The sequence below is a fragment of the Heterodontus francisci genome, chromosome 14 (genome assembly GCF_036365525.1).
Source record: "Heterodontus francisci isolate sHetFra1 chromosome 14, sHetFra1.hap1, whole genome shotgun sequence".
Taxonomy (NCBI): Eukaryota; Metazoa; Chordata; class Chondrichthyes; order Heterodontiformes; family Heterodontidae; genus Heterodontus; species Heterodontus francisci.
This window is the reverse complement of record NC_090384.1, coordinates 37,027,030-37,052,247: the sequence shown is the minus strand read 5'-3', so window position 1 is coordinate 37,052,247 and position 25,218 is coordinate 37,027,030. Positions and strand designations below refer to the sequence as shown.

At 42.8% G+C, this 25,218-nt stretch overlaps 1 protein-coding gene across 1 annotated transcript in view; it reads left to right on the top strand.

The window, feature by feature from the left end:
• Positions 1-25,218, top strand: part of ptdss2 (phosphatidylserine synthase 2) — a 146,034-nt gene that overhangs the window by 45,242 nt on the left and 75,574 nt on the right. The window contains exons 5-7 of the mRNA XM_068045989.1: positions 13,001-13,135; positions 23,525-23,575; positions 24,937-25,050. Coding sequence (XP_067902090.1) covers positions 13,001-13,135; positions 23,525-23,575; positions 24,937-25,050 — 300 coding nt within the window. The remainder of the gene's footprint in view (positions 1-13,000; positions 13,136-23,524; positions 23,576-24,936; positions 25,051-25,218) is intronic.

Here is a 25,218-nt window from a genome sequence, read left to right as displayed (position 1 = left end):
GTACCATTGCTCTTAATATGGAGTATATGGGGCCAATTATCAAAATTTGCAGATACAAAATGTGGAAAGCAATTTACTATGAAGAGTGCTGTAAACAACTCCAGGAGCACATAGGTTAATAGGTTGAGCAGATGGATGTCAGATTAAATTTCAGGGAGAAATGTGTGGGGATGCATTTTGAGAGAAAGAATACAGACCATCTAAGTTAAATGGCTAAACTCTAAAAGGACCAAAGCAATATAATCTTGAGGTTTCAGGTACACAAATATTTTAAAAAGTGGAATTATAAGGTTTTCCCCCACTGGTATCTTAGATGTTATAAATAGGGATGTAGATTACAAAAGCTAAGAGGTAATGAAAACCTGAACAAATCGTGGTTAGGCCACATTAAAATATTTGTGTCTGTGGATGTCAAGGCAATGGGAGAGGTGCACAAGAGTTTTACTAAGATTTATCTTGAATGAGAGGCCTTAGTTCTGAGGAAAAGCTAAATAAACGGTCGCTCTTCATTATAGCAGAGAACTATAATAATCTTTTGTAGATGACAGGACAAGTAAATTGGACTGTTCTTCAGAAAAAAAGCATACAGGAGTGTTGGCTTTATAATTAAAAGCAAGTTATGCTAAACATTTATAAATCACTGGTTAGGCTTCAGCTGAAGTACTGTGTTCAATTCTGGGCACCACACTTTGAGAAGGATATCAAGGCTGTGGAAAGGGTACAGGGGAGATATGCTAGAATGGTAGCCGGGATGTGGAACTTCAATTATGTGAAAAGACTGGAGAATCTGGGATTGTTCTCCTTAAGGGTTAAATGGTGATTTAATTGAAGTGTTCAAAAATTTGAAGGAGTTTGATTGAGTAAATAGGGAGAAACTGTCTCCAGTGGTAGAAGGGTTGGTAATTGGAGGACAGTGATTTTAAAGTAATTGACAAAAGATACAAAGGTGAGATGAGTAGAAAATTTTTTATGCAGCAAGTTATCATTTGGAATGCACTGGGATGTGGGCATAACTGGCAAGGCCAGTATTTTTTGCCCATTCCTAATTGCCCACGAGGCATTCATGGTGTGATCCACTGCCTTGAATGCAACTGTGTGGCTTCGGAGGGCTGTTGGGAGTCAACAGTGTTGCTGTGGGTCTGGAGTTGCATAGATAAGGACAGCAGATTTCCTTCCCTAAAGTGGACTGGCATAGATTCTACAACAATCTGTCACAGTCATCTTCAATGTTCCCTCAAATCTCCTGTGCGTGGCCCGTTTGTTGCACTGTGTGGTCCCTTTAAGGTTGCTATTCGCCATTTGGCTGCACATCTTAAAGGGACTGCATTTTTTGTGCAGCCTGTTTGTTCCCTGAGGAGTAAGTTTTGGACTGCTGCGCAGGCACGCAGCTTAGAAGGAACAATTGTCACCATTACTGATATTTATTTAATTGAATTTAAATTCTCAACTCCCATGGTGTGGTATGAACTCGTGTATCTGGACTATTAGTCCAGGCCTCTGGATTACTAGTCCAATAATATAACTGCTATGCTACCATATCCCTACACCCTACAAAGAGCAACAGAAATAGATTCAGCAGTAACTTTCAAAGGGGAACTGGATAAATACTTGAAGGTGAGAAAATTGCAGGGGAGTGTGACTAAATTCGATAGCTCTTTCAAACAGGCATAGTAGGCCTAATGGCTGCCTTCTGTGTTGTATGATTCTACAGGGAGAAATTTGTTAGTGTTGAGTCCCTGGGGTTAGGCAGCGCCATGGGACACACTGTCCATGGCTTTTTTTCATTGGTATCATTCTAGAACGACGCGCAGGTCATGAACCATGGTGTTGCCTGCCCCAGTGAATTGAGGTAAGTCTGCGTAGAGGATGCATTGCGTGAACAGATTTCCCCCCCCCCCCCCTAAGTTGAAGGAGATTCGGTAAAGCTGTCAAAGTTGTGCAGTGATTTGATAAGATTGAGAAGGACTATTTCCACTGGTTAATTTGACATTAACTAATGGGCATAAATTTAAGATCATCAAAGAAATAATGGGACAGTGAGGAGAAACTTAATTTTCCCTCGGAAGGTTGTAAGGCCAAGAATGGCCTACCAGAAACAATGATGGAAGCAGAATCCACAATATTTTTAAAAGGAAATTGGATAAACATTTGTAAAAGGGAAAAGAATATGGGGAAAGGACTGGAGAACATTACAACAATAACTACACAAGTACTTAATTGGCTGTAAAGCACTTTGGGGCATTCAGAACGATGTGTGAATAGTGTTAAATAAATACGAACAAACGAACAAGGAGCAGAAGTAAGCCATTCGGCCCCTCTCGCCTGCTCCACCATTCACTAAGAGCATGGCTGATCTGTGTCTCGAATTCCACACTCCCATCTACCCCGGATAACCTTTGATTTCCCCTGCCTAACAAGAATCTATCTAGCCCCGCTTTAAAATTATTTGATGACCCCGCCTCCACCATCTTCTGAGGCAGAGTGTTCCAAAGTCTCACAACCCTCAGAGAAGAAATTTCTCTTCATCCCTATTCTGAAAGGGCAACCCCTGGTTCTGGACACCCCCACAAGAGGAAACATGTTTCCACATCCAGCTTTTCAAGACCGTTCAGGATCTTATATACTTCAATCAAGTCTCCCTTCACTCTTCCAAACTCCAGTGAATGCAAGTCCAGTCTGTCCAACCTTTCCTCATAAGACAACCCACTCATTCCAGGTATCAATCAAGTAAACCTCCTTTGAACTGCCTACAGTGCATTCACATCCTTCCTTAATTAAGGAGACCAAAACTGCTCACAGTATTCGAGATGTGGTCTCACCAATTCCCTGTATAACTGAAGCATAACATCCTTATTTTTATTTTCATTTCCTCTCATAATAAAGGATAGCATTCCGTTAGCCTTCTTTACGACTTGCTGTACCTGCATACTAACTTTTTGTGACTCATGCACTAGAACACCTAGATCCCTCTGCACCTTGGACTGCTGCAGTCATTCTCTGTTTAAGTAATACTCTGCTTTTTTTAAATTCTTCCTGCCAAAGTGAACAACTTTACATTTTCCCACATTATACTCTATCTGTCGGATTCTTTAAGTGGCTAGTGCTGTCAGATTTGGCATATGCACAAATGACTGATGGCTGAATTATATGATGTAAAAAAAATTTTAGTATTCTACAATTACCAGGACAAAACAGCACTGTGAGTTTGAAGAACAAGAGTTCCTTGATTTAGCAATTATAACCAGTGGCCGAATAAAGACATGGTGCAGTAGCATATGAAGGATTGTAAACCTGGGAAACAGTGTTCTAGTGATTTGCATTGCATTAATTCATCTCGCTTGTTGAATTATAAGTGATTAAAAGTTACCATTCTAGAAAAGAAAGTCTTGCATTTATATAGAGCCTTTTGCAACCTCAAGATATCCCAGAGCACTTTACAGTCAATGAAATACTTTTGAAGTATAATCACTGTAATGTAGTAAACCTGTCTGTTGTAATAGACATCAGAGGACAAAAGGAACTCAAAGACACACTGCACATTTATGTGTATCACAGATGTATACATTACAGTTGGCCAGCCTGTGCTCAAGTAGCTCAGGAAACAAATTAACGTGATCTTGTGCAAATGCTCACATTAGCAGTCTTTACATTTTCAATATAATGAAATAACATATCTCTTGTCCATCACATAACCAAGCTTTTTGAATTGAGATTTGATTAGAATTCATGTCATGCTCCTGTGATGTTCCTGTGTGGATTTAGCATTAAAGATAACCTTGACAAAGGGTGTTGGTTATCTTAAAGTGGGCAACTTCTATAAAAAAGTATAAATTTGGGAGAATAAAAAGCTTACAGTAGTTGGTGCTGTGGCTATCTCAAATCTCAATTTTACTTCAGCCTTTGCATATTTTAAAAAATTGTGTAATTCATCCATGCCACCCCAGTTAGCTGATTACCCTACTGTTTCCTTTTGCTAACTCTCTGTTTTGACAGCAGAAAGACGTGCGATTATTCTTTACCTGTTACTACCCTTTGGCAAAGGTGCAGAAAAATTTATTAGGATGGTACCAGAAATTAGAGATTTCATTTTTGTGGGGGAGACTAGAGAAGCTGAGATCGTTCATCTTCGAGCAGAGAAGGTTAAGAGATATTCAAGATTATGAAGGGTAGATAGGGGAAAATGTCTCCACTGACAGGAGGGTTGGCAATCAGAGGACACAGATGTAAAATAATTTCACTAAAGAACTGGGGGGAGATGAGAATTTTGTTTTCTACAAGTTGTGATCTGCAATGCACTGCCTGAAAGTGGGATGGAAGCAGATTCAATAGTAATTTTCAAAAAGGAATTAGTTATATTGAAATGGAAAAAAAAACAGGGCAATGAGGAAAGGGCAGGGGAGTAGGATTAATTGAATAGCTCTTTCAGAAAGCTGACACAATGGGTAGAATGGCCTCCTACTGTGCTGTAGAGGCCTGCTACCTGACCTGAACTCGACGGGACCCGACGACGTGTCTGGATCGGGTCGGGTCGGGCCCCTCTTCCATGTCCGTCTTTCGGGCTGAAGTCGGACTGAGTCCAGGTCGGGCCGGGGACACATGGTAAGTGCTCTGCTGGTAAGTATTGAAATTAAAAAAACTTAACTGAACTGGGAGTCCGGGACGAAACTGAGTCTGCGCAGTGAGCGAGTGATGTCACTATGACGTCATCGCGCATGCGCTGCAGGTTTCTGGAGGTTCCGAGTTGGAAGGTGTGGTCGGGTCGAGTTGGGGTTTGGCTCGGGGCAAAATCAGAAGGGGTCGGACTTGGGTCTGGTGTGGTTCTGTCGGGTTCGGGTTGGGTTCTTTTTCCGGACCTGAGCAGGCCTTTACTGTGCTGTATCATTTTATGACCAGGATAGATTAGTCGTGACAGTTAACTGTTTTACTCTGGTAAGCCTTATTCCCTGCTGACCTGAATTTTAAATGGGGATTTACAGATCTGCCCTTATCCAGCTACTTGTGGCTTCATGACATGTATTCAGGTGAAATATTATGATTTCAACAAGTTGAAGGTTTAAATACAACACATCAGGTTGTTGTAGAAAAGATAATGAAGCACACATGTCCCGTGCCATATGAAGAGAACACTGCAATCTGACTCTGGTTAAACCCTTACAAGCAGATGATAGAACGAACTGCTTTTGAATATGGGGAAGAATGATACCATATGCAGTGCTGTTCAAAACTGTTTGCTACCTTTAATTTTTTTTTATCCTTTCATTGGATGTAGGCATTGCTGGCATCTCTGATTCCCCTTGACAACTGAGTGGCTTGCTAAACTATTTCAGAAGGCAGTTAAGAGTCAACCACATTGATAATTTAAAATAATTCACCCATTTTACAAATATATTCAGCTTACTGCTGGATGGGCCAAAACATCAGCACCATTTTGGAAGTCATTGTATCATGTACATTTTTAAACTTGTTTTTGGTTTTAAATCTATGTGATTAAACGAGCTGAAAATTGCAAAGGGCCTATTTTCATCTGCACTGAATCCACAATGAAGTTTGTAGACAAACTAAATTAGGTGTTGATCACAATTTACACCCTAAGGTATGGGCATTAACATTTTGCTTTTTCAAAAGCAGAGATACTTGGGTTTCTGTAGTTATGACACATCTGCCAGATATTGTCGAGGAAAAATAAGTTTGGTTGCACTTGTTTAGAGCACTCCTTTCACCTCTGGAATCTTGGGTTGCACGTACCCCAAATCGATGGTTGGTGTGTCTCATTTCTGCTGGCTGTTAAATGAAATTAATTTTTCAACATGGTTCTTTTTTGGAGAGGATGATGTAAGATTTAGGCTCAGGAGTCACAGATATCCAAAGAAGGTGGGGGTGGGGTCAAATGCATAGGTGGTTTTTAAAGTAGTTTGTTAAACAGCAGAAATATGAAGATGCATAAGCTAAATAGACAGAAAAGCGATATGACCTGTAACAGGTTGAACGGATTGCCGATCCCAGATCATAAGATGGGACAGAACTGGGTTGGCAGTCTCCCTAATGGATGATGTAGGTGAGGTGTTGGTGGTCTCTTTGGTCCTCGGGGGGGGGGGGCTCGGTTTTCTTGAATTAACCAAAGTATTATGTAGAAGCCAGCATAGACTGCACTTCGGGAAGCTGTCTTCAATCCAAAGAAGACTGACTCTTTCCCTCCTGAGCACCTATTTATACACTTCATTTCTAAGGGCTGGTGAGTGTCCCATGTCGATCACTTTTTCAATTCCAATTGCCCAATCACCAAGGGACAGGTACTAAAAGTAAACCCCTCCCATGCCCATCACTCTGCCTTTGAAGTCACCTTGTGGCTTATCGCACGCTAGGTACCATTTGTAAACTTTTGCCAGACACTTGTCTGGAGAGGTACGGGGCTCCATCTTATCAGGCCTATGCTGTCCTATGTCTATCAGCCCAGCTATAGAATCTTTTTTAATAAGAGAGAGAGAGAGTTATTTTTATAATATCCAATTAATTTTCTTAAGATTTTATAAGGTTATTAGACGGCCTTTTTTTTTGCAGTGAATCCACAGCACGATCTTCAAATAAATGGGCAGAGTTGCTCAAGACATAAAGCAGGATGATACAATAAACATTAATCCGGCATTACTGTTAAAAGGGAAAATTACTGTTGGAAGAATACTCTAAATGTACTACCCTGACACTGCCTCCCGTTTCCCCCCCCCCCCCCCCCCCCCCAAATTATTTTGGTGAAGTGGCAAAGTATTTCACTTTAGGGGCAATCTCATTTACATGTCCCTTATTAGCAGCCTTGCCAATTTGAGTCTCAAAGCTGACATCAGCAACAACTTTAATGCCACTGATTGAGATACCTTCTGCAAGCAATACTACAGCTGCCGATTCACAGCTATGACAATTCAAAGACCTGGATTTTCTGACAGCACTGAGAAATGCAAACTTAATCTCATTTGTTGGCTTCAGCAAGAACTTCAGCCTCATGCTGCAGCATGGTTAACCGATGAAAGGATCAGCGAGGCCTTGTAGCAATGTGCATTCCGAGTGAAGCCACACCCCCTAATTGCATCACAAGCTGAAGGCAAACCCATAGAGGTCAGTCTTCAGCTGAAAGGCAGGTGAGTGCTTTATGATGATTTTAAATACTTCAAACACTTCTTAAAACTTTTAAATACATTAGCAAACTTTGACTGCCCAGTGACTAACCCTGGGAAGAATCTTGGACAAACTGCCTTGATTTAAGCAGGAGGTGCAAGTCCATAGTGGACCTTGGAACTTGAAATACTTAAGCTATCATAGAAGAGAGCAATGGTGTTTCCTTAAAATACATTCAGGCCACATCTCACACTAGTAGCACATGCATCTCCCTCCCTCTCTCTCCTAGTCTGGAACTGCACTGAAACTGTCCAGAGTGATTCAGAAGAAGATTCCTCCCCACCCCCCTCCCCACCCCACCACTTTTCAAACATGTGTAGAGAAAGGATGTGCAAAAACTAGGATTTATAATCTTTATTACACCACTAACACAAAGTGCTTTCAGAAAGAAGGCAATGGAAAAACACAAGTGCGTTGTTTATTTTTGTTTCAATATCCTTTATTGAGTCTACAGTAATTGGCCCTCTCTGCTTGTCATCCCTTCCACTATTGCTTTACGTATAATTTAATGGTGTTAACAGATGCTATTCGTGAGCATATTCTGCTTCACTCATTTGAACTACTCATAAGATCGTGTTGCTCAAGCTGGCAATATCATAAGCCTGTATATTTCAAATGTTCTGTGCATTATATACCATCAAGTTAAGATACAAAGATGTCCCATCAAAGAATACAATTTCATTCCAATATTCTTTGAATTTTTTGCCTTGTTCAGGATTCTTGTATTTATTCTGTGTTTCAGAAAGCCAGATTATACTAAATGATGCAGAACTGAATACACCTTCAGCTATAATGAGCCCTAACGCAGTCATTTTCAACCAGGACAGGCAATGTCTCTGAAGTTAATTTGTTTGGAGGCTGCTGGATGTCATGTGACATTCAGTGTTCATGTGCTTGGCTAACTTTAAGCGTTTTAACATGAACAGAAGATAATTTTGCATTCACTACTTTGGAAAGTATAAATTGCATTCCCCTGCATGCATCACTGTCCGAACAAACCAGCTATACTGCTTCAGGCTCATAGTGCTATTTTTTTTCGAGGGATTGGCCCAACTCCTTACACTGACAAGTTGAAGAGAAATGCTTTCTTTGAATTTTCTTTATAGGCCTCACACCTCAGCACCATTGAGGCTTTCTGGATGATTTTCAATTTATAATAGCTCCCTGGATGAATGTTTTTCTGCACTCGTCAACATTGCAGCTCCCAGCACCTTCCTTATGGCGGATCCGCTCCTGAACAAGCTCTGCACCTGCTAATATTAGCTCTTTAAAAAAACGGTTAAAATTAATGTAACTTGTGGACAATCAGTGCAAATTGACGAACTATAGGTTCCTCCCGCTTTAAAGAGTGACTCGGCAGGACCATCATCGGAGGCTTCGAAAGAGGGCATTCTTGACCACCCCAACTTCCAGATGTTGGCATAAGAGTGCATGTGTGCATGCTGGCAGTTGCAGCTCCCTTCCCACCCTCGATAACTATTCGCCGCTATTGTGGCTTCCAAATCTGAGCCAATGTCTGTTGCTGCTGCTCTACTTTGTTTGTATATCACTGGGCTACTGCTAACTCAAGAAACTAAGACCTTGTTTTAGAATAATTTTGTATTGTGGTAGAGGATTGAGCTGCAGTTGGTGGGGGGAGGGGCTGGTCCTGAATCAATAACTCAACCAACGTTTGAATTGGAAGTTTTGTGTTGTATAACTTCAGTTTTTGACTGGACTATTCAATGTACTACTGCTTGCAGGAGCTGAGGAACATCTCATTGCCTGGATGATGGATTCTAGCAGGTGTAATGCTGGATGCAGTCACCTATTCCACAGCCTGGGAACAGCCCTGCCCACAGGTAGACCACTAGCAAAAGTGCTACTGGTGTCACAACATCTGAAAGAAAAAACTGTAGGTAAAATTGACTTCAGTTGATTTTGACTGGGTTTTTGGTTGAATAAGCCACTTCATATAGTTTTTTAAAAATTCATTTATGGGATGTAGGTGTCACTGGCAAAGACAGCATTTACTGCTGATCCCTAATTACCCTTGAGAAGATGGTGATTTAGACTGATGGGGTAATAATTAGCCACATTGGATTTGTCCTGCTTTTGTTGGACAGTACATAGCCTGGGCAATTTTCCACTTTGTCAGATCATAGAATCACAGAAGGTAGCCATTCGGCCTGCTGTGTCCATGCCAGCTCTCTGCAAGAGCAACTCTACTAGTTCCACTCACTTGCCTTTTTCCTGTAGTCCTGCATATTGTTTTCTTTTCAGATAATTATCCAATACCCTTTCGAAAGCCACACACACTCGGGCAATGCAATCTAGATCCTAACCACTTGCTGCATTAAATAAAGAAATGGATGCCAGTGCAGTAGCTGTACTGGAACAGTTTAGTTTAGCTAGAGGCGCAGGGGGTTCTGGAACACAGTTCTCAACACTATATCTTTTGCTGTATTCAGTGTGCTCAGCCGTTTCTTGATATCATGTGGAGTGAATCGAATTGGCTGAAGGTTGGCTTCTGTAATGCTCCTCAGGAGGAGGCAGAGATGGATCATCCACTTGCCACTCCTGCCTGAAAATAGTTGTACATGTTTCAGCCGTGTCTTTTGCATTCGATTGCTGGGCTCTCCCATCATTGAGGATTGGGATGTTAATGGAGCTGCCTCCAGTCCTATTAGTTATTTAATTGTCCACCACTCTTGATGACTGGATGTTGCAGGACTGCAGAGCTTGATATGATCCATTGGATGTGGGCTTGCTTAGCTCTGTCTATAGTGTGCTGCCTTTGCTGTTTAGCATGCACATATTCTGTGTTGTAGCTTCACCAGGTTGGCATCTCATATTTGAACGTTTGTTGCTGCTCCTGGCATGCTCTTGTCATTCCTCATTGAACTAGGCTTGATGGTAATGGTAGAGTGAGGGATATGCTGGGCTATGAGGCTACACATTGGGGTGGGGTACAATTCTGCTGCTGATGGCCCATAGCACCTTATGAGTGCCCAGTTTTGAGCTGCTGGATCTGTTCTGACTCATTTAGTGCAATGTCACAAAACACATTGGAGGATGTCCTCAGTGTAAAAACAGGACTTTGTCTCTATGTGGACTGTGCGGTGGTCACTTCTACCAAAACTGTCAAAGATGCATCTGCAGCGAGGCCAAAGTCAGTAGGTTTTTCCCTTATCTTGATTCTCTAACCACCTGCCACAGGCGCTGCCTGGTAGCTATGTCCTTCCGGACTCGGTCAACAGTAGTACTGCCTGTGGGAATATGGGTTTATGCTACCTGTGTCCCTCATTTGTGAGGTCAGCACATGAGTTAAAACAGCTTTCTGCTGAACAGGGATGCTTTGTAAAACAGGTCTCAGGCAAGGATAAGGAATTGAAAGAATGTTTGAAGGTCCTTGATCCATGTCTTAATGGTCTGGGAGATGTTCTGGTCACTTTGTTAATAGCAATAAAGTGATTGGAAGAGTTTAAGTGGACCACATAACCCTGGTAGCAATGATTTAGGAGAGGTTGAGATGGGCTAAATGCATACTGGCTCCATGTTGTTAGTTTGCTACTTTTATGTACCTTTTGATGTATTGTCATGTAGTGAAACTGTGCATGAAATATAGAGATCAAAAATAGAATTGGTCTTAGAGTTTTGAGTGAACCACTGCATGTAGTAGTCATACTGGATTGTGGAGTATAATGTACCTGAGTTCTCATAGTGAATCATGAGCTCAATAAAGACGCGTATAGTACGATTTACCAAAGTACTCATGAATCGTGTAACGTAAGATCTGATTCTGCGGTTGTTACGGTTGATGTTTGGTGTTTAAAGTAACAAAATGAATTAGAACAAGAAAGCAGTCCGATGCTAATGAACAGGTCGGCGCAACATCGAGGGCCGAAGGGCCTGTACCGCGCTGTAATGTTCTTTAAAAAAAAAAAATCTACTATTGCTGATGGCTATCTAGAAGCTAGTACAGGACAAATGGGCCTGGCTGAATGCCATAGTTAAGTGTGCACGTATATGTGAAAGTGCCTTTTACTGCATTTAAAGATCATGTAACAGTAGGACAACTTGAATTTAATCTCAAAATGAATCTAACCCAGAGAACATTCTGTGCTTTTACTACCCTTGGTGCTTCTTTCAAGTGGTATTCAACAAGGGGAAGTACTGATTCACCAGCTGACGTTTCCTTGCCCATGTTTGAGCTAATGCCATTCAACTTAAGGGGTCCAGAGTCAATGTTGAGGACACCCAGGCCACTCCCTCATTCCCTTATACCTGTGCCATTACCTCTGATCCATCGGCTGGACAGGCCTGGGGCAGTGTTCACTCTATGCGGCACAACCGTGCAGCAACCCAGAAGTTTCCCTGCAAATTGGCCCCTTTAAGTGGCTGCACAAAAGAGTTTAAAGATCCAGGCACTTAAATAAACAGACTATGCTCAACAAAAAAAATTAGCTGGAATGTTGATTTGGGGATGGTGATGGAGGGATGTTGGCCAAAAGGTACGATTTGGTGAGGATGACTATGACAGGCTGTTGCTTGATTAGTCTGTGAGACAGCTCTCCCAATTTTGGGACAAGGCCTCAGATATTAGTGAAGAGGACATTACAGGCTCGACTGGGCTGGATGTACCTTTGTCACTTTGATGTCGGCTAGTCCACCCAGTTTTATTCAGAATTTTTCATAACAGTTTGATACAACTGAGGTGGCTTGCTAGGCCATTTCAGAGGACAGTTAAGAGTTGCATACAGGCCAAATCAGGTAAGGACCACAGATTTCCTTCCTAAAGGATATTAGTGAACCAGATGTGTTTTAATTCATGACTACCATGAATCTGGTAGTTTCATGGTTACCATGATTGATACTAGCTTTTTATTGCAGATTTATTTAGTGAACTGAATTTAAATTCCCCAGCTGCCATGATGGGATTTGAATTTGTGTCTCCAACTCATTACTACAGGCCTCTAGATTACTAGTCCAATAATATAAGCACTCTGCAACCTATCCAAGTAGTTGTTGTGTCAGTTTCTATTTTTGCCAAAGCTTCCCCATTTATACTGTAGGGTACATTTGACGACCGGTGTGAATTGTATGCTAATGCGATTTGAGCAGGTATTCTTTCTGGAACAAGCAAAATCTATTTGAAGTCTCATCTATAAGACAGCACCCACCCACAGCATTCTCCCAGTATTGTTTAGAATGTCAGCCTAGATTGTATGCTTAATTCCTGGAAAGGGGCTTGAAAACACAAAGCCTGCTTTGACTTTAGTGGTACTGCATCTCATCTGTGTACAGATGGTGCAGAATTCTATCTGTGACTTTTCCAAATAGATATGTAGAATCTGTTATGCTAAAAATGTCTTGCTGGCTTCTGAAAGTAGCCTGCAAATAGTCAGACCTCAAGCCAGAGAATATATCCTAAATGCTGGCACTTTTTATTTTTCAGCCCCAGGGGTTTGGACTAGAGATGGCGATTGAAAAGCCCATTTCTGGAGGGTTTCGCTGCGCCAGCAGCAAGCGAACTGGGTTATTTATACTGCTGATACTGAGAGTGCAATTGGAGGAAAATGTATAAAGGGAGCATCAATGTAACCAGTTCAATCTGGAGGAAGGAGAGAGAGACATTATTAGATAACATTTATAAATTTTTGCTGTAGGATTCCTTTATTGCTTGAATACTTAATGGGCTTGTGTTTTACGGCATCAACTTTTGTCTCCAGGCTGTATTCAATCAGATAAAATGGCTCACATATTAATATCACTTAATCACACATCTCAGATCCATAACCTTTACCGACACATTTTTGCAGCATTAATTGATGATTGATTTTTGTTTCCACAGACTGTTCAGGATGGTCGTCAGTTCATGAAATTCATTGATCCTAAACTGGGTGTCCCCTTGCCAGAGAGGGACTATGGTGGGAACTGTCTTATCTTTGACCCAGGAAATAAGACCGATCCATATCACAACATCTGGGTGAGATTGATTTGTATTTCTAAACTGCTGTACTCCTTCCCCTTCCACCCCAGTGGAAATTGTGTACAGTGGGTGGAATCCAGTTAGTCTTCAAGTATTAAACTTACTCTTGAGTGCCACCATCTCAAATTTTCAGAATATTGTCAACACTTTGTACTTCCACCCTGTCTTTCCTCTCTTGAAATTAGACTCCTGTGCAGTTAGGTTTCATTTGTGATTGTAACCCTCTGATCGTTCACAGAAGTGGTTATTCTTGCATGGCCAGAGACATATGATTAAATCATGGTGCAAAGCAGTGTTGCAGCACAATGGATGCTGTCATTGCCCAAAGGGTGGATGGGAGCTCCAACAGTTCTCAATGTTCTAATTGAGGCTTTCTGCATCAATGGTACAACAGCGCGAAAAAAAGCCCTTTCTAAACCTCCAGACCGACAAAAGTCAAAAAAGATAAACCAACAAATAGCAACTTGCATTTATATAGCACCTTTTAGCACAGTAAAATGTGTCACAGCTCTTCACAGGAGTGATTTCTCAAAAAGTGTTTCATACTGAACCACGCAAAGTGACCAAATGCTTGGTCAAAGTAGTAGGTTTTAAGGAGCATCTTAGAGGAGAGAGAGGTAGAGGTTTAGGGAGAGAATTCCAAAGCTTGGAGCCTAGGCAACTGAAGGCATGGCTGCCAATGATGGAGCGAAGAAAATCGTAGATGTATAAGATGCCGGAACCTGCAAGGCTACGGACCAGCTGCTGGAAGGTGGGATTAGACTGGGCAGCTAGTTTTTTCAGCCTGCGTAGACACAATGGGCTGAATGGCCTCTTTCTGTGCCGTAACCTTTCTATGGTTCTAGAATTGAAGGGGCACTGAGATCTTAGTGGGTTATAGGTTGGAGGAGATGCCAGAGATAGGGAGGGCCAAGACAGTGTAGGGATTTGAAAACAAGGATGGACATTTTAAAATTGAGGAGTTTGCGGGCCATGAGTCAGTGTAGGCCAGTGAGCACAAGGGTGTGGGTGAAAGGGACTTAGTTCAAGTTACGATGCAGGCAACAGAGCTGAGCTTGAGTTTACGGAGGGTGCAAGGTAGGAGGTTGGCCAGGAATGCATTGAAATGATCGAGTCTAGTGATACAAAGCATGGATGAGGACTTCAGTACCAGGTGAGCCAAGGCACATGCAGAGATGGGCGATGTTACGGAGGTGGAAGTAGGTGGTCTTGGTGATGGTGAAGACTTGGAATAAGAAGTTGAGCTCGGGGTCAGAAAGGACTCCGCAATCTGGTTTAGCCTCACAGTAGCCAGGGTGAGGAATGTGGCGAGGGAGCAGAGTTTCTGGTGGGGATAAAAGGCATAGATCTTCCCAATATTTAATTGGAGGAAATTTTTGTTCATCTGGTACTGGGTGTTGAACAAGTAGTGTGGCAAATCAGGCAATAAAGGTCAAGAGAGCTGCTGGCAGAACTGGATGATGTCAGTGTACATATGGAACCTGGACATGTTTTTTGATGTCCCTGAGGGGCAGCATATAGATGAGAAATAGGAGCGGGCCCAAGATTGAGAAACTTGAGCACGGATGGGACCTAATTTCCTGGCCTTCCCTGGGTCTTGGGATACATACAGCCCTCAGGTCACGCTTCATATATATATGCTATACATATATTGTCCATAACTAAACTACAAAGACTCATGGACTGTCTCTCCCATGCCTGTAACTTATTCTCCTTGACTATCAGCATCAGGAAAACCATGGCCATGGGACAAGGTGTTACATCTCCACCCCTGATCACACTAAATAATACCTCACTGGAAGTGGTTAGCAAATTCTGCTACCTTGGGTCCATGGTGACAGACAATCTGTCCCTTGATGCAGAACTCAATACACGCATAGGGAAAGCAGCTACCACCTTTGGCTGACTTGCAAAACACGCATGAGATAACACCAAGCTAACCCTTAGGACCAAGCTGATGGTTTATAAGGCCTGTATTCTCAGCTCCTTGCTGTATGACTGTGAAACATGGGTGGTTTACAGTTCAGTAACTTCCATCTTGGCTGTCTGTGGCACATTATGGGTATATCCTGACAGCACAAAATCACAAATGTGGCAGTCCTCTCAAAGGCTGAGCTTCCAAGTGTGTTGACACTAATCAAACAGACGCAGCTTTGATGGATCAGACGCGGCCGCAGGATGGAAGACGGTCACACACCCAAGGAGCTTCTGTATGGTGAGGTAGCCAGGGCCAGGCAACCAGTGAGGTGCCCAAAGCTCCGCTTCAAGGATTCTTGCAAACGTGATATGAACGCCCTAAATATCGGCTATCGCACGTAGGGGGTCACAAGCTGGTGAAGGAGGGAAATGGCAGCACATCCTGTGGACTGATGTGCACTACCATGATGACCAGTTGTTACAGCAACTTGGCAACAGGGGCCACCATTGTAAACAATTCAGCATCACTTGGCAGCTTCACATGCAACACTTGTGACAGAACCTGCCTCTCAAGGGTTGTCCTTCACAGCCATTACAAAGGTGCACCAAGGGAAATGGATTGTTTGCTGAGTGTCCATCATCTTTCGTAGATGGAAGGATGCCAACCAGCAACCAAGTATGCTTTGCTATGAAATGCCTTTCTTACTCTAAGAAAGTTGAGCTAGTTAGAATTCTTTTTTTTCTCGGTGTTCTAAAACAAAATTGTGATGCGTATACAAAGAATACTCAATTGCAACTTTGAGACAAATAAAATTACAAATGCTGGAAGTCTGAAATGAAAATAGAAAATGTTGGAAATACACAGCAGGTCCATCTGCATCTGCAAAGAAGAGAAGGTTTCCCGTATTTGTATACAAAAGACAGGGTAAGAAAGGACTGTTGAGACCCATCGGTGCTCTCAGTTGGGTGGTTCCCAAAGATTACAGACTTCCTGGCTGTTTTCTGGCATTCCTTAAATAGCACTGTTGATCAAACGTAGATCCATTATCATCTTGGAATATATAATTTATAACCCTTTGCTTCCACTGCCTCCCTGGGTAAGCTTGCATGTGTTTTTTTTATTCATTCATGGAATGTGTGTGTTGCTGGCTAGGCCAGCATTTATTACCCATCCCTAATTGCCCTTGAGAAGATGCCTTCTTGAAGCGCTGCAGTCCATGGGAGGTAGGTACACCCACAATGTTGTTACGAAGGGAGTTCCAGGATTTTGACCCAGCGACAGTGAAGGAATGGTGATATAATTCCAAGTCAGGATGGTGTGTGACTTGGAGGGGAACTTGCAGGTAATGGTGTTCCCATGCATTTGCTGCCCTTCTCTTTCTAGTTGTTAGAGGTCGTGGGTTTGGAAGGTGTTGTCTAAGAAGCCTGGGTGCGTTGCTGCAGTGCATCTTGTGGATGGTGCACACTGCTGTCATTGTCCCACCGGCAGGACAGGCCCAGCAGAGGTGGCGGCACAGTGGTGTACAGTTGGGAGGGAGTTGCCCTGGGAGTCCTCAAATTCGACTCCGGATCCGATGACATCTCATGGCATCAGGTCAAACATGGGCAAGGAAACCTCCTGCTGATTACCACCTGCCGCCCTCCCTCAGCTGATGAGTCAGTACTCCTCTATGCTGAACATCACTTGTAGGAAATACTGAGGCTGGCAAGGGCACAGAATGTACTCTGGGTGGGGGAATTCAATGTCCATCACCAAGAGTGGCTCAGTAGCACCGCTACTGACTGAGCTGTCCAAGTCTTCAAGGACATAGCTGCTAGACTGGGTCTGCGGGAGGTGGTGAGGGAACCAACAAGAGGGAAAAACATACTTGACCTCGTCCTCACCAATCTGCCCGCTGCAGATGCATCTTCCATGACAGTATTGGTAGCAGTGACCACTGCACAGTCCTTGTGGAGACGAATTGCCACTTTCACATTGAGGATACCCTCCATCGTGTTGTGTGGCACTACCACCGTGCTAAATAGGATAGATTTCGAACAGATATAGCAATGCAAAACTGGGCATATATGAGGCACTGTGGACCATCAGCAGCAGCAGAATTGTACTCAACCACAATCTGTAAACTTATGGCCCTGCATATCCCTGCCTCTACCATTACCATCAAGCTAGGAAACCAACCCTGGTTCAATCAAGAGTGCAGGAGGGCATGCCAGGAGCATCACCAGGTATACCTCAAAATGAGGGGTCTACCTGGTGAAGCTACAACACAGGACTACTTGCGGGCCAAACTGCGTAAACAGCATGCGATAGAGCTGAGCGATCCCATAGCCAACGGATCAGATCTAAGCTCTGCAGTCCTGCCGCATCCAGTTGTGAATGGTGGCGGACAATTAAACAACGAACTGGAGGAGGCGGCTCCACAAATATCCCCATCCTCAATGATGGGGATGTCCACATCAGGGCGAAAGATAAGGCTGAAGCATTTGCAACATCTTCAGCCAGACGTGTCGAGTTGATGATCCATCTCTGCCTCCTTCTGAAATCCCCAGCATCACAGATGCCAGACTTCAGCCAATTCGATTCACTCCACATGATATCAAGAAACAACTGAAGGCACTGGATACTGCAAAGGCTATGGGCCCTGACAATATTCCGGCAATAGTGTTGAAGACCTGTGCTCCAGAACCTGCCACGCCCCTTGCCAAGCTGTTCGAGTTCAGCTACAACACTGGTTTCTATCTGGCAATGTGGGAAATTGCCCAGGTATGTCCTGTACACAAAAAGCAGGACAAGTCCAACTCAGCCAATGACCATCCCATCAGTCTACTTTCAATCATCAGTAAAGCGATGGAAGGTGTCATCAAAAGTGCCCCCAAGCAGCACTTGCTTAGCAATAACCTGCTCAGTGACACTCAGTTTGTTCCGCCAGAGCCATTAAGCTCCGGACCTCATTACAGCCTTGGTTCCAACAAGGACAAAAGAGTTGAACTCGAGGTGAGGTGAGAGGTGACATCAAGGCAGCATTTGACCGAGTATGGCATCAAGGAGCCCTAGCAAAACTGGAGTCAATGGGAATCCGTGGGAAAACTCTCCGCTGGTTGGAGTCATACCTTGCGCAAAGGAAGATGGTTGTGGTTGTTGGAGATCAATCATTTCAGCTCCGGTACATCACTACAGGAGTTCCTCAGGGTAGTGTCCTAGGCCCAACCATCTTCAGCTGCTTCATCAATGACCTCCTTTCAATCATAAGGTTCGAAATGGGGATGTTCACTGATGATTGCACAATGATCAGCGCAATTCGCAACTCCTCAGATACTGAAGCAGTCCGTGTAGAAATGCAGCAAGACCTGGACAGTATCCAGGATTGGGCTGATAAGTGGCAAGTAACATTCACACCACCCATGTGTCAGGCAATGCCCATCTTCAACAAGAGAGCATCTAACCATCTCCCCTTGAAATTCAATGGCATTACGATCGCTGAATCCCTCACCGTCAACATCCTAGGGGTTACTATTGACCAGAAACTCAACTGGAGTAGCCATGTATATACCGTAGCTACAAGAGCAGGTCAGAGGCTAGGAATCCTGTAATAAGTAACTCACCTCCTGACTCCCCAAAGCCTGTCCACCATCTACAAAGCACAAGTCAGGAGTGTGATGGAATACTCTCCACTTGCCTGGATGGGTGCAGCTCCAACAACACTCGAGCTCAACACCATCCAGGACAAAGCAACCCACTTGATTGGCACTCCATCCACACACATTCACTCCCTCCACCACCGATGCACAGTCGCACCTTCCAAACCCACGACCTCTACCACCTAGAAAAACAAGGGCAGCAATTGCAAGGGAACACCACCACCTGCAAGTCCCTCTCCAAGCCACACACCATCCTGACTTGGAACTATATCGCTGTTCCTTCACTGTCGCTGGGTCAAAATCCTAGAACTCCCTTCCTAACAGCACTGTGGGTGTATCTACCTCATATAGACGGCAGTGGTTCAAGAAGGCAGCTTACCACCACCTTCTCGAGGGAAATTAGCAATGGACAATAAATGCTGGCCTAACAAGCAACACCCACATCACATGAACGAGTAAAAAAAAAAAAAATGATCTGCCACCTTCAGAGATCGATGCACATTCACCCCTAGGTCCCTCTGTTCCTGCATACTCTTTAGAACTGTGCCATTAATTATATATTGCCTCTCCCTGTTTCTTCTGCCAAAATGCGTCACCTCACACTTGTCAGTATTAAATTCCATCAGCCACCTGTAGCCCATTTTGCTAGCCTATCTATGTCCTGTTGCAGGTGGTTCATATCATCCTCTGTTTGCCTCACCTCCAAGTTTGGTGTCATCAGTGAATTTTGAGATTGTACTCTGTATTCCAAGATCCAAGTCTTTTTTTTATATATATCAAAAAAACCAGTGGTCCTCGCACTGACCCTGACCACTGTCTATCATCTTCCAGTCAGAAAAGCAACCGTTTACTACAACTCAGTGTTTTCTGTCCTGAAGCCAATTTTTTTTATCCAATTGCCCAGTGACCCTCCTATTTCATGAGCCTCAATTTTAATAACCAGCCTTTTATGTGGTACATTATCAAATGCTTTCTTAAAATCCATATAAGCAACATCCACCGCATCCGCTTCATCAACCATCCTTTTTCAAATATTAAAATATATTTTTGTTCACTTTGTAAGTAGTAAAGCGCAAATCAGTATTGCTGATTCGCAATAATTTGAGAAAAAAGAAGCTTCTCTCTATCCCATGTCAAAAATACAAAGCAGTTTCCAGCAATTAATGAAGCCAAAGGTTTGACCTTTGGTCTCCACTTCATCTCTGAGGACTGACTCGCAGAGCTACCAATTTAAGTTACTGCGTTAAAGGGATTAAAACACTATAGGTGGTTAGAAAGGTCCTGATCTGTGCTGAATTAGATCATACCAGCTAGAACATCAGGAACACAGTACTTGACCTCCTTCCCCTGATGTTAGGGAAAAATTGGCCAGAGTTGCTGCTCCTGATCCAGAAACCCCAGCTGGAGGATTAGAAAACGGGACATCAGGTGAGCACAAAATTGGACTCGATTGAGTCTTAATCATGCCCTAACCTGTAGTTTTTTTTTATTATATGTTCTTGGGATGTGGGCGCTGGCAAAGTCAGCATTTATTGCCCATCCTTTTAATTGCCCTTGAGAGGGTAGTGGTGAGCCACCTTCTTGAACCTCTGCATTTCATTTAGTGTAGGTACACTGACAGTGCTGTTAGGAATGGAGTTCTAGGATTTTGGCCCAGCGACAGTGCAGGAACAGCGATGTAGTTCTAAGTCAGGATGGTGTGTGACTTGGAGGGGAACTTGCAGGTGGTGGTTTTGCCATGTGTCTATGCCCGTGTCCTTCTATGTGGTAGAGGTCGTGTGTTTGGAAGGTGTTGTTGAAGGAGCTTTGGCGAGTTGCTGCAGTGTATCTTGTAGATGGTACACACTGCTGCCACTGTGTACTGGTGGTGGATGGGTTGCTGATCAAGCAGGTTGTGTTGTCCTGGATGGTGCGAGCTTCTTGAGTACTGTTGGAGCTGCACTCATCCAGGCAAATGGAGAGTATTCCATCATGGTCCTTGTGGTGAACAGACTTTGGGCAGTTAGTAGATGAGTTACTTACCACAGAATTCCCAGCCTCTGACGTGTTCTTGTAGCCACAGTATTTATATGGCTGGCTCAGTTAAGTTTCTGATCAATGGCAACCCCCAGGCTATTGATGCTGGGGAATTTCAGCCATGGTAATCCGTTGAGTGTCAAGGGGAGATGTTTAGATTCTCTCTTGTTGGAGATAGTTATTGTCTGACACTTGTGTTTTTATTATTCATTTGTGGGATGTGGGCGTTGCTGACTAGGCCAATTACCCTTGACAACTGACTGGCTTGCTAAGCCATTTGAGAGGGCAGTTCAGAGTCAACCACATTGCAGTGGGTCTGAAGTCACATGTCGGTACCAGACCAGGTAAGGACAGCAGATTTCCTTCCCTAAAGGGCATTAACAACAATCGACAATGGTTTCATGGTCACCATTAGACTAGCATTTTAATTTCAGATTTATTAATTGAATTCAAATTTCACCATCTGTTGTGGTGGGATTCAAACCAATGCCCCCTGGGTTCTGGATTACTAGTCCAATGACATTACCACTACGCCGCCGCCTCCCCTGTGTATTGCATGTCACTTATCAACACAATCCTGAATGTTGTTCAGGTCTTGCTGCATGCAGGCATGGCCTGCTTTTGTACCTGAGGAGTTGTGAATGGTACTGAACACTGCAAGCATCAGCAAACATCCCCACTTCTGTCCTTATATTGGAGGGAAGGTCATTGATGAAGCAGGTGAAGATGTTTGGGCCTAGGACACTACCCCTGAGAAGCTCTTGCAGCAATGTCCTGGGGCTGAGATGATTGGCCTCCAACAACTGCAACCATCTTCCTTTGTACAAGTGGAGAGTTTTCCCTGATTCTCGTTGACTTCAATTTCACTTGGGCTGCTTGATGCCACACTTGGTCAAATGCTGCTTGATGTCAAGGGCAGTCACTCACACCTCACCTCTGGAATTCAGCTCTTTTGTCCATGTTTGGACCAAGGCTGTAAAGAAGTCTGGAGCTGAGTGGCCCTGGCAGAACCCAAACTGAGCATTGGCGAGCAGATTGTTGCTGAGTAAATGCTGCTTGATAGCACTGTCGGTGATACGTTCCATCACTTTGCTGATGATTAAGAGTAGACTGATGGGAGGGTCATTGGCTGGATCGGATTTGTTCTTTTTGTGGACAGGACAAAACTGGGCAATTTTCCACATTGTCAGGCAAATGTCTGTGTTATAGCTGGACTGGAACAAGTTGACTAAGGGCATGGCTAATTCTGGAGCACAAGTCTTCACTACTACAGCTGGGATGTTGTCAGGGCCCATAGCCTTTTCAGTATACTCAGCCGTTTCTGGCTATCAATTGGAGTGAATCAACTTGGCTGAAGACTGGCATGTATGATGTGGGGACTCAGGAGGAGACCAAGATGTATCATCCACTCGGCACTTCTGGCTGAAGATGGTTGCAAATGCTTCAGTCTTGTCTTTTGCACTGATGTTCTGGGCTCCTCCATCATTGAGAATGGGGATATTTTTTTATAGCCTCCTCATCCAGTTAGTTGTTTGTTTGTCCACCCACCACCATGCAACCATATATCACATACAACCATATACCACATATAACCTGTAAAAAGTAACACTTGCTGTCAAAGCTGCAACATATAATATGGTCACTTTGGTGAAGAGGTAGAGGGCAGCAGTGCCTTTGAAACAGCCCCTAGTGAAGAGTTGATGTATTCAGTAGAGCAGAATGTTGCCACCAAAAAATTAAATTGTATATAGAAGTGCCGTTATCTATTTGTAGCCTTTCCTTACCTTACCTGTTAGATCTATTTGTGGTGTTATTTTAATGCATAATTTATGTCATTGAAACAGTATATCACAGTAGAAAGCTGCTGTTTATCAGAATGCTACTTTTTAATCCTTGCGTCAGGCATGCACCGTAAACTATCACAGGGTAGCCGTTCCTTGAATTTGTAACTTGTTGCATGTGTGCATTTGATGTGAATCAGGTTGGTCTCCAAACCCAGTATGCATTGTTAACCTTTCTCTATACCAGCTTTTTACTCACTGAATATGGCCGGAGGACTTTGGCTTGTTTGATTAATGCTGTAACAAAGCATTAAAGCTCTCAACAGTCCATTTGAGTTTATAACCGGAATTATGGCTTTGAAGCTTCACTCGGGATTTATTTTTCAACATCTGCTACTGGAGGTTGAAGCTCCATTTATTACTCATATGTTGTTTCTAGTTTTTCTTTTAGATTTAAAGCCCTCTGGTTTTTGTTCTGATTTTTGTATATTTTTACCCACTTTGCTCCTCTTTCCCCCAAAGCATTGGACCATTTCCAAACAAGAATGCAGATAGACTACCTTGAGGGCTTCAGCTGTGGCTTTGTAACTATTTTAATCTTTTCTCCATGCGAATGTCCCTTTTGAATAACTTATCAATGATTAGGAATTGACTCTGCAGGGAGTCCAAAACCTAGAGCTTTTGTCTACTCAGTCCATTTGGTCTTGGTTGCCAATGTTTACTTTGCTTTAAATGTTTGTAGTGCAATCTTAATGTTTTGTTGTTTCTGTAATTATGAGTAGTAAAGTTAGATGGTCACCTGTTGAACTTTATATAATATAGTAATTTTTTTTTCTCCCCAGAGATCCATCAGTGAGGTAAAGTAGCTTTTTAAAAAGGCACATTGAGACTATTGCAAGCAAAGGGTAAAAAAAAATTATTGTTAGATAATTGGTGAAGGGGCAAGTACTTCGTATTTAATAAAAAATGAAATCTGCAATTTAATTAAAAGCTTTTCTTTAAAAGCAGAAATGTGTTTTTTTTTGTATTTTAGGATAAATTGGATGGATTTGTCCCAGCCCATTTCCTGGGCTGGTACCTTAAGGTAAGATTACAACTGGATCAGCTTTCCTTAATGATTATTTTGCTTGTTATTAATAAAGCCCCATAGTATTCTTGTTATCAGTTGTGTTGCAAAGATATTTTATAGCGTTGTCTGCCTGGTAGGCATGGTGTCAGAGGGTGGCTGGAGAATTAAGATGATTACTAGCAAATTTTGTCTTTATTTTAATTTTTTTGAAGCACGGTTGCTATAGGGATGTGCTCAACTAGTTATAAACATATGCGAAAGTACAGCAAAACACCAGCTGGTCCATCCACTCATGGTACAACTCACATGTACCATTAACCCATGCATACGATATGCCTTGCTTTCTAGTTTTATCCCACTGTGGTGGTGGACCTCCAATATCTCATGATCTACCATCCTCGTTCCACAGCCTTAAACTGGTAACCCTGAATACTATACACAGCATAGAATCAAAGAATGATATAGCACAGGAGGAGACCATTTAACCAGTCATAACTGTACCGGTTCTTTGAATGTGCTGTCCAGTTAGTCTCAGTCCCCTGCTTTTCCCCGTGCCTTCCCTGCTTTTCCCCACATAGCCTAGCTAATTTTCCCCCTTCGAGTATTTGTCCAATTCCCTTTTGAAAGTTTGTCTTCAATCTGCTTTCACCACAGTTTCAGGCAGTGCATTCCAAATCAGAACATGTGAATCAGAGAAGGCCAAATAGCCCCTCGAGCCTGTTCTGCCATTCAGTGTGATCTTGCCTGATCTGTGACCTAGCTCCATAAGCCCACCTTTTCCCCATATCCCTTAATACCTTTAGTTAAAATTCTATTACTTTCAGATTTAAAATTAGCAATTGACCTGGCATCAATTGCAGTTTGTGGAAGCGAGTTCCATACTTCTACTCACCTTTGCATAAATTGTTTTCTAACATGGCCTGATTCTGATTTTAATATTATATCCCGTTGTCCTGCACTCCCCACTAGTACAATTTTTTTTCTCTCTCTACCTTTATCAATTCCTTTCAAAATCCTAAAGACCTCAATGAAATCACTCCCTAACCTTCTACAAGCTTCTATAATCTCTCCGTATAACCTAGCCGTTGTCACTGTTAATCTGCATTGCATTCCTTCTTGGGCCAACATTTCCTTTCTTTTGGTGATATGCTTGGAAAATTAATGGCATAAAGATTTGGTCTTAAGTCCATAACCACCTTGTTCATTGTACAATCATGCACAACCCTGCAAACACATTCTTCAGGCCTGAAAAATAACATGCATTTGGTATCCTTGTGAATGTAATGGAGAAATTATTCCATACAAATATCGTTCACTAATTTGTCTTTTTTAACAGCATGCGCCAGCTAAATATGTTCCTTTTCCCTTCTGTCTAGACACTAATGATTCGAGACTGGTGGATGTGTATGATAATCAGTGTGATGTTTGAGTTCCTAGAGTACAGTCTGGAGCATCAATTGCCTAATTTCAGTGAATGCTGGTGGGACCATGTATGTTTCTATACCAATACCTTCTTGACCTGTGCTGATTGTGTAACTTGATATAAACTGCATGCATGCACTAAGCAAAATTATAATTGTGCTCACTGTTAAAGGTTTCTTTCATTACAAAAAAATGTTTTATAAAGGATTTGTAATGAAAGAAGATTTGATAGTTAA